Source organism: Choristoneura fumiferana, chromosome 24 (assembly GCF_025370935.1).
Source record: "Choristoneura fumiferana chromosome 24, NRCan_CFum_1, whole genome shotgun sequence".
Taxonomy (NCBI): domain Eukaryota; kingdom Metazoa; phylum Arthropoda; class Insecta; order Lepidoptera; family Tortricidae; genus Choristoneura; species Choristoneura fumiferana.
In genome coordinates this window covers 15,160,596-15,177,526 of record NC_133495.1, presented here as the reverse complement: position 1 = coordinate 15,177,526, position 16,931 = coordinate 15,160,596, and the positions used below count along the sequence as shown (strand labels likewise).

General features: G+C 37.2%; 2 protein-coding genes across 2 annotated transcripts in view; both read right to left on the bottom strand.

Annotated features, from left to right (window-relative positions):
- The window catches only part of LOC141441986 (uncharacterized), a 20,470-nt gene extending 8,473 nt beyond the window's left edge, over window positions 1-11,997 (bottom strand). Inside the window, exons 1-2 of the mRNA XM_074106871.1 lie at window positions 11,323-11,997; window positions 908-932 (exon numbers count right to left, since the gene is read on the bottom strand). Coding sequence (XP_073962972.1) covers window positions 908-932; window positions 11,323-11,997 — 700 coding nt within the window. The remainder of the gene's footprint in view (window positions 1-907; window positions 933-11,322) is intronic.
- A 1,195-nt stretch (window positions 11,998-13,192) lies between these two features.
- On the bottom strand, window positions 13,193-15,095 carry LOC141441985 (uncharacterized). The gene has a single exon (XM_074106870.1). The coding sequence runs from the start codon at window positions 15,092-15,094 to the stop codon at window positions 13,193-13,195; it is 1,902 nt and encodes a 633-aa protein (XP_073962971.1). The 5' UTR covers window position 15,095.
- Window positions 15,096-16,931: the final 1,836 nt, after the last annotated feature.

Genomic DNA, 16,931 nt, shown 5'->3' with positions numbered 1-16,931 from the left:
CCAGGGTGGAACCTTTGTGCTACTAATGTCATGTTGACATCCCATACATCTGTCAAATAAATCATAGCGAAATTGGTTATGAAAAGGTTCCACCTTGGTACGTGATTCAGATTCCTTGACTGTACATAAACATTGTACTCTTCATAACTAGTGACTAAATTTAGATTTTTTTTATTTATATTCAAATATGCTTATCTTTGCCAAACAACCTGGATAAAGTATTTATGTGGGAAAACATTCTTTAAATATATTTTTTTAGGTAATAATAATTGAGTAGGGATATTGTTAGATTATTTTATTGTGCTAATAGGTTTGTTTCGATTTATGTTTGTCTATGGTTTGTCTTTTTCTGTTCTATGTCAAGGAAACGTTATATATAAAAGTCATGTCAAAGTTGTGCTGATCTTTTATTCGCAAGATTATTTCTAATATTAAAAGGTTATGGGCCCAGATAATTTCATATTAGATTCAGGTGCAACAAACCATATGGTAAAGAAAGAATGTGAAAAATATATAACTAATATAACAGAACTATCAACACCACTAAAAATACAAATAGCAAATGGACAGGTCCTGATTGCTCGAAGAAAAGGCATCTTAACAGTTGATTACCAATGTTCACGACCATTACAAATTGAAATTGAAGTATTACTAGTAGATGGATTGCGACATAATTTATTATCCATTAACAAGCTAACAGAAAAAGGTTTTAACATCACATTTACTAACAACAATGTTTTAATACGGAAAGAAAACATATGTATTAAAGGTAATAAAAGTAATAACTTGTACACACTGAAACTTGACTTGAATATTGAAGAAGCTCATATTGCAAACAGCAACAGCGATATATGGCACAAAAGACTTGGTCATATAAACTACAATGATTTGAAACTTTTAAACTTACCTGTACCAGAGAAGATATGCGATACCTGTATTGAAGGAAAAGCACAAGGAGAAGCTTCTATTATCAGAAAGCAACAGTAAACAATTGGAGATTTAATACATTCCGACATATGTGGACCGATAGAACCAACTAGCATATATGGCTTTAAATACTTTCAAGTACTTATTGATGACTATTCACATTACCTTGTGGTACGTTTACTGAAAACTAAAGATGAAGCTGAAAGCAATATAATAAACTACATAAAGCTTATAAGAACACAATTCGGACTAAAATCAAAAAGATTAAGACTAGATAATGGGGGCGAATTTAATTCAAACAACTTTAAAAATTACTGTACAAATAAGGGCATACAAATAGAATATACAACTCCCTACACGCCCCAGCAAAATGGAACTTCAGAGAGAATGAACCGTACAATATTAAATAAAGTGAGAACAAAACTAATTGAGACTAAATTACCAAAAGAATTATGGAGCGAAGCAGTAATGACATCTGCATATGAGATAAATAGAAGTCCGACTGCAGCATTAAATGGAAAAACACCATTAATGTTATGGCATGGTCATAATAACTTGTCAAAACTGAGAGTTTTCCGGCAGCCAAGCATGGGCTGTCACATTACCTAAACCAAGAAAGTTAGAGCCAAGAGCTAAGAAGTTAATAATGGTTGGATACTCTGGCTCGGGATATAGACTATATGATCCAACAGCGAATAAAGTAATTATATCTACAGATGTAAAATTTAATGAAAACGAAATTGTATACAAAAATGAAAAGACAGAAGTAACACAGACTAAGTTCTTACGTATATAAATAATGATGATGAAGAAGAAGAAGTCGAAATAAATAATGGAAAAACATCAGTAAATGAGAATGAAAATGAAAATATTGGAATCGAGACAAATAATGAAAATATAAACAGACGTAATGATGAAGCAAATAATGGAAGTGAAATTAAGACTACAACAGAAGAAGACATATTTCATTTATGTTCAAATGATATGATTGATAATACAAGGTCAGGAAGAAAAATAAATAAACCAAAACATTTGAATGACTATGAAGTTTACATGGCATACTGTTTAATAAGTTCAGAAGATCCTGTAGTTTATGAAGAAGCGATTAAAGACAAAGAATGGGAAGAAGCAATACAAAAGAAATTAATTCACTAGAAAATTACAAACCTGGGAAGCAGTAGAAGCTAAAGGCAAAAAGGCAATTGATACGAAATGGGTGTTTAGGACTAAAGAAAACGGACTAAAGAAGGCTAGATTAGTAGCAAAAGGTTTTCAGCAAAAGGAGAGCTATTTCGGAAACAATTATTCACCGTAGCAAGGATGAATACAATTAGAATGCTGTTAGCACATGCAGTAAGAAAGAATTATGGTATATGTCAATTAGATATACCTACAGCTTTTTTGAATGGAGTGTTGGAAAATGAAGATATATAAAAGTACCGAAAGGAGTAAAGGTTGAGAAGAATAAAATATTGAAGTTAAAAAGCTTATACGGATTGAAAGAAAGTCCAAAATGCTGGAATGAACGGCTTAATGATTTCTTATTAAACAACGTGGACTAAAAAGGTCTCAACATGATTTTTGCTTATATTATAACAGCAAAGTATGGTTTTTAGTATTTGTCGATGACATACTGCTGACAGGAGAAGAGGAAGAAATAAAAGAAAGTAAAGATGATGTTATTTCAAGAATTTAATGCAAAAGACTTGGGAATGATTAACAAATTTCTTGGAATGGAAATTACTAGAGATGAAAATGGAATGAAAATAAATCAAAGCAAACAAATAGAAAAAATGTTAGAGAAATTTAATATGACTGAATGCAATGAGTTAAGACACCTATGGAAAAGGATATACAAATAACAGAAACAACTGAAGTAATAGATGTTCCGTACAGAGAAATAATTGGGAGCTTAATGTTTTTAGCAACAGTGTCAAGGCCGGATATCAGTTATGCAGTATCCTACTTAAGTCAATTTTTAGATAAACCGAATATTGAATGCTGGAAACAAGCGAAAAGGATTCTGAGATATATGAAACAAACCAAAGATTATGGAATGAACTACAAGAAAGATACTGACAGTTACACTATCGAAGCCTACTCAGATGCCGATTGGGCAAGTCAGAAAATAGACAGGAAAAGTATGAGTGGATGTGTGATAATGTATTGTGGAAATGTCATTGGATGGTTTTCACGGAAACAGAATAGCGTCGCGCTTTTCTACAGCCGAAGCAGAATATATAGCACTGGCAACTACGTGCAGTGAGGTAATAAACATCAAAGGACTAGCGAGAGACTTTGGTGAGTGTTTGATACCTATAGTTTATGTAGACACATGGGAGCTATTGCCATGTCAAATAGCTATGAAAATAGCAAACGTGCAAAGCATATTGATATTAAATATCACTTTGTCAAAGATTTAATTAGAAATAAAACCATTGCTTTATACCATGTCGACTCATATAATAATGCAGCTGATATGTTTACTAAGATATTGTCTGCAGAAAAATTTACTCATAACAGGAATTTGTTGTCTGTACACTAGTTAATATATAATATTTCTTATTACTTTTATAAGATATGCGTTCCAAATTAAGGAGGAGCTAGTATAATTAATGTGTTAATGATAGACACTATTTCTTTTACAGTTTTATTACTTTAGCGGATGCTATACATTTTATGTTATTTACTTTGCAGCCGTTATAGTGCGATTGTAAATGTTCAGATTTTAAATCATTACATTTATAATCGAGGAGGAGTGTTAGATTATTTTATTGTGCTAATAGGTTTGTTTCGATTTATGTTTGTCTATGGTTTGTCTTTTTCTGTTCTATGTCAAGGAAACGTTATATATAAAAGTCATGTCAAAGTTGTGCTGATCTTTTATTCGCAAGATTATTTCTAATATTAAAAGATATAACTGGAACCATTTCGCCGCATTTTCAGGCCCCTATTTGAGAACCTCTGGATAAAACCAGAACGCAGAAATTTTTGTCATCTAGTAAGCTATAATCACATACTTAAAATCCAAAATTTCAAGTCTGTAGGTCATTTAGTTCCGAAGTTAAGCGAAAGCAAAGTTTCGCATTTATGACACTCACTCACTCATTCACTCATGATCATCAAAATAGAACTAGTAATTCCCATAAATATGTCTGTCTGTCTTTGTCTGTCTGTCTGTCTGTCTGTCTGTCTGTCTGTCTGTCCGTCTGTCACAGGGCTCTATCTCTGAAGCCGTAAAAGTTAGACACTTGAAATTTTCACAGATTATGTATTACTGTGGCCGCTATAACAACAAATACTAAAAATAAAATAAAGTTACAAATTAAAGGGGGTCGTCATACAAGAAACGTGTTTTTTTCAGCGTTTTTTGGTTGCTAGGCGTTATTAGCCGTTGCTAAGGCGAGCCACGGCAAGCCTAGCAACGGGTAGCTATGTCGTTTGAATATTTACCTCTTAGATGAATGATTAGTCTCGCGCGCTCGCTCGACTAGATACCGCCGGCGTACTTGTCAAATGCGGCAACAAATAGTACGCCGAAATCGGCGTACCTGAGCCCGAGGCGAGTCAGTCGCGTTGCAAACTGTGCGTAAAGTGCATGTCCCGAATTTTTGTTAAATTTTGGTCATAAACCGAAGTAGATGCCAGTTTTCGCAGTGAAACTGTTTCAAAATAATACTACAAGAAATAAGAAGGACACTGGGATCACATACCATCAGTAAACATCGTATAATTTCGAAATTACAAAATAAAATAACATGAACCCTAAACGCCAGTGGTTGAGATTTTAATAAATTGAATTTTATTGTTATCATCATTAAATGATGTTAAATTTTAATAACTTATTTTATTTAAGTATCTAACGTAATTATTATATATACATAACCTAGTTCTATATTATTTAATGTTTATCTTTGTGATATTATACACTGAAGGTGTATAAATTGTTACCCGACACTATTTAATTAAGGGGTGAATGTGTCTTAAAATTAAAAATGTTTTTCGTCTTCCCAGTCAAAAGCCCGATCGGCTGATTTACTTAGGTATTACGGGAAACCAAAAAAATTTTTTTTCGTATTTCTACCCATTTTCCTGAAATGTTAACTTTTTACCCGACTGCCCGAAAGAGGGTTATGTTTTTCAAGCGTATGTATGTAAGTATGTATGTATGCATGTACCTATGTATGTATATTTTGTAAACAATTATTTTTATTTTAGTCTTCATTAACCTGTACATTATATTAGGTTTAACTATAGGTGCAACGTGTTAAGTACGCAAAACTTCTTAGTTGGTGACTCAGTCCATGAATTTTCAGTAATAATTTGTAAATATTGAATGTCCATAAATATATATATTTTTTAATTAAAAGTGAAGCCTGATCATTGATATACCTACATCATACCTACCATTTTTTTAAAGAAGAAACCTACGCCTAACCTAGACACAAACATATTAATACATTCACTCTTAATTACTTCTTAATTTCTAAGTATTTCCCAAGATACATTTTGTAACCAGTAACTTAATAGACCACAGAATAATTTATTTTCCCAATAATTCGGGTAACAGTGGAGCAGCTGGCAACACAATTCGTCACGCACACTAGCATCCTTGCAAATTGTCTTACACCTTTCTTACGCACACTACAATATTGAGTTGCCGCATTCACGAACGTTTTGTTTTTAGTTAGCGCGGTATCAAGTCGAGCGAGCGCGCGAGACCAATCATTCATCTAAGGTTTACGTTAAAGTTTGCGATTTTAATGATGTTTTATAAAAGCTTCGATAGTATAATATAGTGACTGTCTTATTGTGTGGTTTATTTGTTTTTGTGCAAAATTAATAAAGCAATTTATGAACCACAAACCTCAATGAAGCAAACTGTGATAAAGCGCTCGCCAAATCCACACCGTATTAATCACTAAGTTGCTAGGAATAGCAACACATTTTTTAGCAAAACAAAAACCATCATCTTTACACTGGTAACCCTGTGAATGAATAGAATAAATACTTGTTATACTTATTTTTATTATTTACAGATTAGAATTAGGTAATTTTTGGAAATATTTTAGTAAATTGTGTCAAACAAGTGTCAACTTTTACCTACATTAAATCGTATAAGGAATGGAAGGAAATTAGTGCTGAGTTAGAATACTTAAACGAACTTTGGTAGATGTGTTTTTGATATAATTGCGATCGGAAATGAAATAAGTACTTTATTTTCCTCATTTTTTTTAAGTTTTGAACTGTTGCTATGAGCACTTCGCTATTCTTTATGTTAGTTATAACAATGTGAAATACAGAAATAATGAACCTAAGCGCTACAGCAAAATTCTGAAGGCTCGATCGATACTTATTTGTAATCAAAGTATCAAACCCATTAGTACCTACCCAGTAGTTCATCAACTTGTGAGCAAAAACATCTGAACACGCTTTTACCCCGTTAACAATACTTAGACGTATTCAGATATTTTTGATCAAATTTTTGCTCACAAGCTTATGAACTCGAGTGTACATACATACCTATCTGCTGATGCGAGATGATCTTATAAATGTTGCTTGAATTTAATTTGCTTGTCTGGGTGGTTTTTTAGGTTGGCAAAACAGATTATACTTACTTTATTTGTTCCAAGATGATTGAAATGACACATGATGATTATGTAACTTTGTGTCGCGGTAACTAATTTTTTATTTTTTCCAGCAGAGATATAATTCTTGAAAAAATATTTGAATTAAAATTTGCTAACAATATGTTAAGTTACTACGTAAGCACTATTATTTTACTTACTTTATTTAATAAACGCCGTAAATAATAGGCCGCCAGGAGGGTTTTCACAGGTGAAATATTGCTAGATGGAGTTAGTATCGGAGGTCCGTTTGACGGTTGCTTGCGATTGGCTCATTTAGTTATTTAACCAATCACGAACCAACGTCAAACGTCAAACGGACCTCACGATACTAACGCCATCTAACGATATTTCGCCTCTGTGAAAACCCTCATTGCTAGAGGTGAGGATTATCGGTAAAAATAAAAGCAGTAAAATAAACGAACTAATTATTAATAATTTGCAAGATTGTTCGTCAGAGTCGGAAAGTGACACCAAGTGTTGAATAAATTATATTTTTAAATTCAAATATGACTTTCAGTTCGATAGCGTAACGTTTAAACCAACAAATAATGCTATTGCCACTTTTTGCACTAGGTAGGTATGTACATGCAAAAGTAAAAGTATCGATAGTTTGTGTAACAGTAACAGTAGGAGGGACTAGGAGGGACTCTAGTTCCATCAGTTTGCCATCTGTCATTTGAATCATGTCAGAACAAATTTCAACATTGCACATTGCTCGTGTTAGATTAAATAGAATACTCAGTAGTTTTAAGTAACCTTTGTAAACCAGTAAGTATGTCATGAATTTATGTTCATACGTTCCAATATTTTTCTCACAATAAAGTTAATAAATGAAATACTGGTTATTTTGACAATAATGTAAAAGGAATGAAGTTAATTTAATATTTCTTTAATTTCCACATCGGTGATATTATTACAAAAATAATTAATTGCATATTTGTTTTAATAAGTTGCTTATATTAACTACATGAGAGAACTGTCAACGCAGAGCTCTCTTGGCGGGAGTGGAAGAAACACGAGATTAATTTGTAAGTAATTCTTACTTGAAAAATAATAATGCCATGTTAATGTATGTCTGCAGTTTTATTTAACTAGAAGAGAGTTTTCACGCGTGACAAGTTATACTTGCCAGACTAGTAGTAGACTGTCTACTATTAGGTATTTAGGTGTAGTTTATTATCTATTTTTGTATAAATCAATAATTAGTGTAGGTAAAATACTTTATCATTAATTATAATCAATCAGTCAATTGATATCTTAACATAAATCTAGTTAGCATGTTATAGCTTAAAATTATTACTATTTTATAATTCTTATATTTTTGTTATTATTACCTATTGTGTTTTTATATTATTGATTATAATGTATGTTAGTCTGTAAGGTATTTATTGTACGGCCAAGATGCCCGAAATAAATGAATTTATTATTATTATTATTATTAAAAATTTGGTTCAATAAATGTTATTTGTTAAAAATAAGTTTTTCGTTCAACTTTTTTAATTATTTACAATCCTTGAGCTATTAGAAAAACCTTCGGGTTTCGAGGGAAATCAGATGGATTCGTTAGTCGTAAATGAAAATTGTGGCGGGGCGTTCTCGTGGAATGGAGTTGAAGAAAAGGGCAGGTACCAGGGCAATAACAATAACAGCATATTAAAGTTAAAGACTGGTATTTCATTCACGACGACTCATCCCACATAGAATCCTACAATTATAATGTAAAACAGACCTTAATTAAGAAAGTGCGAGCGTCATACACGAAATCATCAGCTTAGCGTCTAGCAGTTCTCTTCTCCTCGGAAGATGCGATGGCGCGTCCCCAGAGACAAGATATCAGAGTGGGGAGAAAAGAATTATTCTAATAACTAGCTTTAGCCCGCGGCTTCGCTCGCGTTAAATTTGGAATAACATACATTTACTTTCTGCGATAATTTTTTCGTGTTTTGATTAATTTAATTTGTATGGAAATACAAACAAATACGGACAGATTTTATTTTATACAGATGTTGCAAATTTTGTAATACAAAAATCGACCTACATACGTAATTAATTATGATTCTTACCAACTTTGAAACCCTGCTTAGCTGATTCAGGGTTGGAATTTTACAAAACGTTAAAGTACATACTACGCGTTTCTTTTGCCCACGACTTCATACACGATATAGGATTATATCCCGAGAAATTGTAAAGTTCCCGCGGGACATGAATTACTGTTATGATCTATTTTAATATTCTTAATTGTCGATTAGAGACACTTTCAGATTAGCTTTCTTTTATTGAAATAATTTTGAAAATGTGCCTCAAAATTGAAACTTATTTTTATTCTGCGGAAAGTTTGCAATTTTTCTTAAAGTAAGAAGTCTAATGTCAATCAGGGATAGTGTATCTTTCTATTGATAAAAGAATTATTTAACCCTTAACTACCTACGTCCTGTTTCAGAAACACAACCACCTATGAGCGGTCTAGGAGACCACTAGTTTTAAAGGATATGCAATAATTATAGAAATTTAGTTTAAATTTATTAAAAATGTAATTAATAAAATTGTAACAGTCTATGCTATTTATTTGCAATAAACATTACAAAATAAATCAATAGATTTTTTTATAAACTTAACACATTTCAGTACTTCTCCTATCTTTACTGTAAAATTACTTACCCGAAAGGGATATGAGACCTCTAAATATAGGAACATAATATAAAGATTATTATTAAAGTTTCATCAAATTGAATGATCAACCAAGTTATTCAACTGATTTAATTTTACAGGAACATTTTATTTTATAAAATTGGAAACCCTCAAAACAACCATTTTGTCGGCAATCGATAATAATTTTTCGAACATTCGAGACAAATTAGTCTCTTGCATTCAATGATGTCACTTATTTTAAACACATTTTGTGGCTGTGCTACAAATTTTAGCATGTTTTACTAAAAAATTAAAATTTATATTTTTCAATTATAATAAAAATATTAACAAATAAAACACACAACCACCTGCGTTCGGTCTGGGAGAACACGTAAGAATATTACGCAACCACCTACCTACGGTCTCTGAGACGGTTGTCGCCAGTATTATGCTCACTTAATTCAAAGGAATACACATCCAAACGTGTCGACCACATGGTGGCCATTGATTGACCCCCGAAAAGGTACAAGGTCACTAGAAGTTTGTGCGCCGCGATTGCATCGAATATTATCATTTTTAAATCTGCTAAGGTTTGAGAGACCGCACGTAGGCGGTTAAGGGTTAAATCAGCTCAATAGTTTCAGAGATGACCCCCAACAAACAAAGAAAAAAACAAAGTTGAGATATTTTTCCTATTCTTTCTATTTCTCAAATCTTTGCCCTAGTGCACCTTTGCATTACTTTAGGTCCATCTATGCCAAATTTCACACCGTAGCATGCTGAACGATTGTGTTGCTCTGAAGATGAGCTCTGTTTGAGTTCGAAAAGCGTCAGTGTAAAGTGGTGGTAGTGATAGATGGATTTGTGTGATTTGTGTGTTCTTACAGTATGGAGGTGGAGGAACTGCATGAACACACATTGCATGGGCACAAAAGTATCATAAAGGTCGCGGATGGGCAAAGTAATTGTGTTAGCTCGTTGAACGTACATGTAAAATTTCGTATCTATGCTATCAGCCCTTGAGGAGTTCCGTCATCAGCAGACGACCCTGGCTGCAGCATCATATAAATATCATATAAACGCATTGTCATTGAAATTTAACAATCATGTAAAGTCTTTTGCGTGTGCCATCAACTTTTGAGGAGTTCCCTTCTACGGAGACGATCCTCACCAAAATGAGTAGGATGTCACTGCTAAATAATTGTTACCAGATTTACATCAGTTTGCCAAATCTCCAGTCCCCAGTTTTATTGGTTTAGTTTATGCGTTTTCTAATTCAGTTGGTAAGTATATAAAAATCCTCTTTATTCGTTTTATCCCGTGGGATATTCGGAAAATCTTTGAGACAGTTTTTACTTACCTGCATGCCTAATTTGAAGTTTCTATTAATTATAGTTACGCAAATAGGGCCATTTTGCAGTGAAAATATAAATCCCATTTTATTCCCTATCCCGTGGGAATTTTGATGAATCCAGAAAATAGTTTTTAGCTGTTAGTATTACCTACTTGTTTACCAAATTTGAAGTCTCTAATAATTATAGTTACGGAAATAGGGTCATTAATTAAAAGTGAAAATACAAATCCTATTTATTCACTATCCCGTGGGAATTTCGTAAAATCCTGAAATTTTTAGCTTTTATTTACCTACTTGCATGCTAAATTTTAAGTTTCTAATAATTATAGTTACTGAAAGAGGGCCATTTCGAAGTGAAAATATAAATCCCATTTATTTCCTATCACGTGGGAATTTCGAAAAATCCTTTTGTGGAGGGCAGGGCTTTTACCCCGAAAAATGGGCGAGTTTTTGGGATATTTTTTATTAAAATATCAAAAGAGGGTACAAAAGATTTTGCTAAGCTGAGAGGACGTGCGGTGTAGGCAAAAGCTGTTATCGACACTGACATTTGCATCGGCGGTAAGCAAAAGGCATACCGCGCCCCGGACTCGAACCCGCCCCCCGCGGGTCCCCTCGCTTTGACGTTGACAGCTACAATTAACAAAATTTAAATAAATAAAAAATGGTTGTTACGTCGCTCACATGCCCCACCCCAGTGCTGCCTTAGCAGCACTCATTCTCAATAGGTAGACGAGCGACGCGTGTGGCAGATCGGGTAAGTAAACCAGTCTTGGTTTTTACCTGTACCATTCTGACTCTGCCATCTCTTCCAGGCATGACCTTTTGTATGACTCCCCGTGGCCACACATTTCGGGGTCCGTCAGGGTCTGCTAGCAGCACAAGGTCTCCCTCTTGTAAGGGCCTCGTCTCTGTGTGCCACTTTCTCCGTGGTATCAGGTCAGGTAGGATCTCTTTTACCCATCGTTTCCAATACTGATTAGCAAGCAGTTGAGATATTCGCCACTGCTTCCTCAAATATATCTCAGAACCATCGTATACACCAATTTGAGGTAAGTTAGATGAAGACCCCACGAGGAAATGATTAGGTGTTAGTGTTTCACTGCTGTTCGGCTCTACAGAGACATGGGTCAAAGGTCGGCTGTTAACAATGTTTTCAACTTCGGCGAGCAAAGTGTTTAATGTTTCCTCTTTAGGTGCTCGCTCTTTCAATATAACTTTCAGTGAAGTCTTCACACTGGAAATCAGTCTCTCCCACGCCCCTCCCCAATGAGGGCTAGCAGCGGGAATAAACGTCCATTTAGTTCCATGGTTCATGGCTTCGTCTTGAAGTGTCTTCTCATCTAAGTCTTGCACTGATCGCTTAAGCTCGGCGTCGGCCCCTCTCAGGTTAGTACCATTGTCCGAAAAGATTTGCTGCGGCCAGCCTCGTCTCGCAGCCATGCGGCGAAGAGCCATAATGAATGAGTCTGACGTGAGTGATCCTACTGTTTCCAAATGAATGGCTCGTACAGTTAAACATGTAAACAAGACGCCATATCTTTTCTCACGACGCCGTCCAATCGTTACTTGCATGGGACCGAATAAATCAACGCCACAAAAGGAAAAGGGACGCTGATGATGAGCCATTCTAGCATTCGGTAAGTTTCCCATTCTAGGTATTTCAGGTTTACATTTTTTTATACGACATATCATACATTTAGATACGACATTTTTCACTGTAGGTCGTATTCTAGTAATCCAGTATTTCTGTTTCAGGTTATTTACTACCAATTCCTGGTTTCCGTGCGCGGCGCTAGCGTGGTAAAACTTGACAATTAGTCGAGCCGTGTGGTCTCGGCCGTCCAGGATAGCTGGTCGCTTCATTGCAGGCGCAACGTGCTCTGCCGCGTCGATGCGGCCCCCTGCACGCATGACTCCGTGTTCGTCGAGGAACGGTGACAAGGTAAGTATTTTACTATCTCTTTGTATATTTTTACCAAGTTTTAAATTACTCACTTCTTGTCCAAAGGTCTGAGTCTGCGAGTGCCTCAACAACAAATTCTCAGCGTAGTCCATATTAGTTCCCGTGACGTCACCGGTAAGTTTTCTACACCGGTTTATAAAGGTAAGTACCATATGCGTAGATCTAAGTAAGCGTAACCAGGACGAAAATCTAGCAGGGTCCGGTACAGGTAAGTAAATTTCTTCTTTTTTCATTATACATACGAGTTCTAAATTATTTTTATTTATTTCAGGTTCCAGTACATCCTGTGGCCAGGTCGGTTCATCACTGAGCAGGAAGTCCGGTCCATATAGCCACTCATTTTGCAGGATAGAAATGTCATACGTTTCTCTCGTGCCCACATCGGCAATGTTTCGTTTCGTCGGAACGTATCTCCACTCACTGCTGCGTGTCAGTTCATCTATTTCACCCAGGCGATTGGCTATGTATGGCTTATATGTGCGACAGTTATTTCTAATCCAGTGCAACACTGTACTTGAGTCGGTCCAGAATATTTTGCGCTCCGCTTGTAGTTTATGCTCTTTTAATATCGTTTCAGCTAAGCGGGCGGCTAAAACAGCTGCTTGCAGCTCGAGGCGCGGTATTGTGGTAGTTTTATTCGGCGCTACTCGACATTTACTGGCTATGAACGCTTTATTCACTTGCGCGTTATTTTTCCAGCGCCAGTAGGCAACTGTGCACATTGTTTTGGAGTGAAGCGTCGCAAAACACGTGTAACTCCAGGTTAGTATAGCTCGCGTCGGTCATTAATTGTGATGTAAACTGTCCCGGTGCAGGCGGCGCGGGCGCAGCGCACAGCGGCGGCGTATTAGTCTGACTGACGACCGGTTCTGTTACCGACTCGCTCGCTCCCTTAGCGGCCGCCTCATGGTAGTATCTAGGCAGGCGTATATTATTTAATTCTTTCAAACATTTTATCCATTTACACCACTTGTCGTAAATTGTATCCGGTATTGTATCGTCCCACTCGATATTTCTTTGCCAGCATTCTTGTAATATAATTTTTCCATTTATCGTGAACGGTGCTAAAAATCCGTAAACGTCGAAAATTGACATCACTACTCGTAACATGTCTCTCTTGGTAGGCCGCTGGGTTCCATTTATTAAATTTTCTGGAATTTTCTTGAATGAAACGTCGAAGCCCAGGGCGTCTTCATGTGGATACCAAATTAAACCGAGGGTTCTTTCGCTTCCATATTGTTCTCCTATATTGAACCTTACGGCCGCCTCGCCAAGATCTTCTTTTGGAATAGTCTCGAGTACTTGTTTACTATTGCACGTCCAGTTACGTACCTCAAAGCCTCCTTGCTGATGTATCATTTTTATTTCTCGTATTGATTGAATGGCTATTTTCTCGTTAGGTAAACTATGTATATAATCGTCCATATAATGATTATTATATATAGCTTCGCATGCGGCTGGATAGGTACTCTCAAAGCGTTGAGCATTCTTGTTTTTTATGTGCTGGGCGATAAATGGCGAGCAGTTAGCTCCAAATATAAGAGAGGTCATGACGTAGGTTTTCACAGGTTCATTGGGATTACTTCTGTATAAAAATCGCAGTGCGTTTTGGTCCTCGTTTCTTATCTTTATTCGCAGGAACATATCTTTTATATCGCCGGTGACTGCTATTCTATGTTCTCGAAACCTTAGCATTATTCCAAATAGTGACTTAAGTAGGTCTGGTCCCTTTAGTAGGTAGTCATTAAGCGACACGCCGTTTGTTTTGGCCGCCGCGTCGTAAACAAGTCGCAATTTCTTTTTATTCGGGTTATCAACGCCGAAGTGGGATAAATACCAAGTTCGGTCGGTAACTTCGGTATTGGTCAGCACTTGAGCGTAGTCGTTGTGAAACAAGTGCTGCACACGGTCTCTGTATCGCTCGGCGTATTGACTACATTTTTCCATCTTCCGTTCCACTGCCTTCAGTCGCGACAATGCATAAGGAAAGGAGTCGGGCATTTTGCAATTTTCATCCTTCCAGGGAAGCCCGACATGCCACCTGCCGTTCACAAGTGTAGAAGTTCGTTCCAGCAGTTCCAGGGCACGTTCCTCGTCGTAATTTGGTCGAGGCTTAGTTCCAACGCCCAAGGAGTCGAATGTAAACGATCGTTGAACTTCTTCATGAATTTCCTGTAGCAAGCGGCTGTCTTCGTAGGAGTTGTTAGCGATGAACATAGTCACGTGTGACGAGTGCGCCACCTGCGCAGGCGCCTTCCCGTGCAAGCACCAGCCGAGCGGCGTGCGGGTGGCACACGGCTCTTGAGGGGTACCGGTAACCACTTCCAAGGGCACAAGTAAGTGGTAATTGTCTTGCCCAATTAAAATTTCAGGCTTTAATTGCCCGCTGCACAAACGATCTTGGAGTTTCGTTAAATGTTCGAATTTCTTACAGTTAACAACGTTCGTGTTTTGTGTCGGTAAATTAAGTTCGTCAACACTGCGTGCACTAATTGTAAACAAATGTCCTTCCCGGTTAGACAAAGTTAAGTCGACCAGGTGAGTTTCGCACACTAGTTCAGTATTGTTCCACGCGCCACGCACACGCATGCACTCGCGGCGTCCGCGCACCCCACTCGCCTGGCTAGATCGTAGCTTATCAGTGTGACAGTGGAGCCGTCGTCGAGCAGAGCACTTGTACTAATTACACCGCTGGGCCCGTGAATGTTTATAGGCACGACTTTTAGGTAAACATTACAACCGGAGTTCCCGTTCGTATGCGCCACCATTTGAGAGTCTGTTTGTGTTTCGTTTTTGTTCACTACCGCACCGTTGTTATCGTTATCACTTTGTCTTTCACTCGGTACGAAATGTAATAAACGGTGATGCTCTTGATTACAGTCATTTACGTTACACATAGGCGCCGGACAGTGTTGTCGATCGTGATGCGACACCAAACATTTATAACACAAACCACTGCGTTTCACGTACCGCCAGCGATCTTTTCTTAAGGCTTTTTTAAACTTTTTGCAGTCTGGTAAATTATGATTTGATCCGTGACAAAACCGGCACTTTACGTAACTCTGTCCACTTTGTAATAATAATGTTTGTGAGTTATTAACACTATTGTCCGTATATCGATGATTATTATCGGAATATTTCCGCTTATAATTGTCTCTTGGTGTATTTAACATTGTTACGCGGCACTGTGAAATTTTTACAGCTTCTTCGTGAAGAAATCGAGATAAGAGGTCTAGTCCGGGAGTTGAAGTAGCGACTGCGCTGCCGTGTAAATACCTATAGTCTGCCCATTTAGACAACAGGATGGTAGGCAGCTTAGATAACACAACGGTGACCAAACTCGTTCCATGTAGGTATTCTTCGCGACCTAGTGCGCGTACCGCTGCAACGTAGTTTTTTATTTTGTTTGAAAATACGACAATGTCTTTATGATACTCTGGTGACACTGCGTTTAACTTTTTTATATCTAGCATGATCCGGGTTATAATTTCGTCCGGATTTCCGAATTGTAGTTCCAGTGTAGATATTAGTGTTTCAGGAGAGGTTGCCGTGATAAGCAGCGCTGTGACCGCATCCCTGGCGGGTCCGCGAAGACATTTCCTTAGGCGCCATAAGTTCTCTGAATCACTAAATTTACATACACGGGTTGACTCTTCATATGCCATTTTGAATTGTATCCATTCCATTGGATCACCAGCGAACAGTGGCAGTTCCTTAGGTGTGCTGATGCGGCTGAGAAGATTCATATTGTTTGTATTGTTGATAGAAGTAGTCACTATATCCTTTAGTGCATCAGCTAATTGTTGAATTGGTCCGTTAGTGCCGGCGTCCAAGGTGGCCGGCGGGCGCGCGAAGTCAGTATGTTGTTCCAGCGTAGTAACTGGCTCCTGCGTCTCCAATTCGTGCTGGCTGTGTTCTATCCATCTATCAACCATACTTCGTTTATCAGTTATTGACGGTGGACTGTTATATTCTTCGTTAAGTTCCGCTAGGTCCGCTTCCAAGCGTTTGTCGATGAGTTCCATCTGTATTCGTGCTTTTGCCTCGGCTGCTTCTAGCTGCAGTTTCTTCCTACGCGTCTCAACAGAGGATGATGAAGATCTTTTCGATAGTGATAAGCATTTCCGGGCTATGGGCATCTCCGTCTTAGGTACGTGTTCAGTCTTAGGAAGTTCGGATTTGACACTTCCGGTTTGTGCTCCAGTGTTTAACGGAAGTTTCTTGCAGGCTTTCACTTCAACATTCTGCGTATTATTTTCACTAGTTGACGGTAGAATAACTTGCGAGGCCTCAGTAGCATCTTTCCTTTCCTGTTCCTTCCGTACCGTACTTCTCGTGTTGACCATCTTCTTCGGCAGCGGGGTAAAAAACATTCACGATCCGGTTCGAAGACCACTTTGTGGAGGGCAGGGCTTTTACCCCGAAA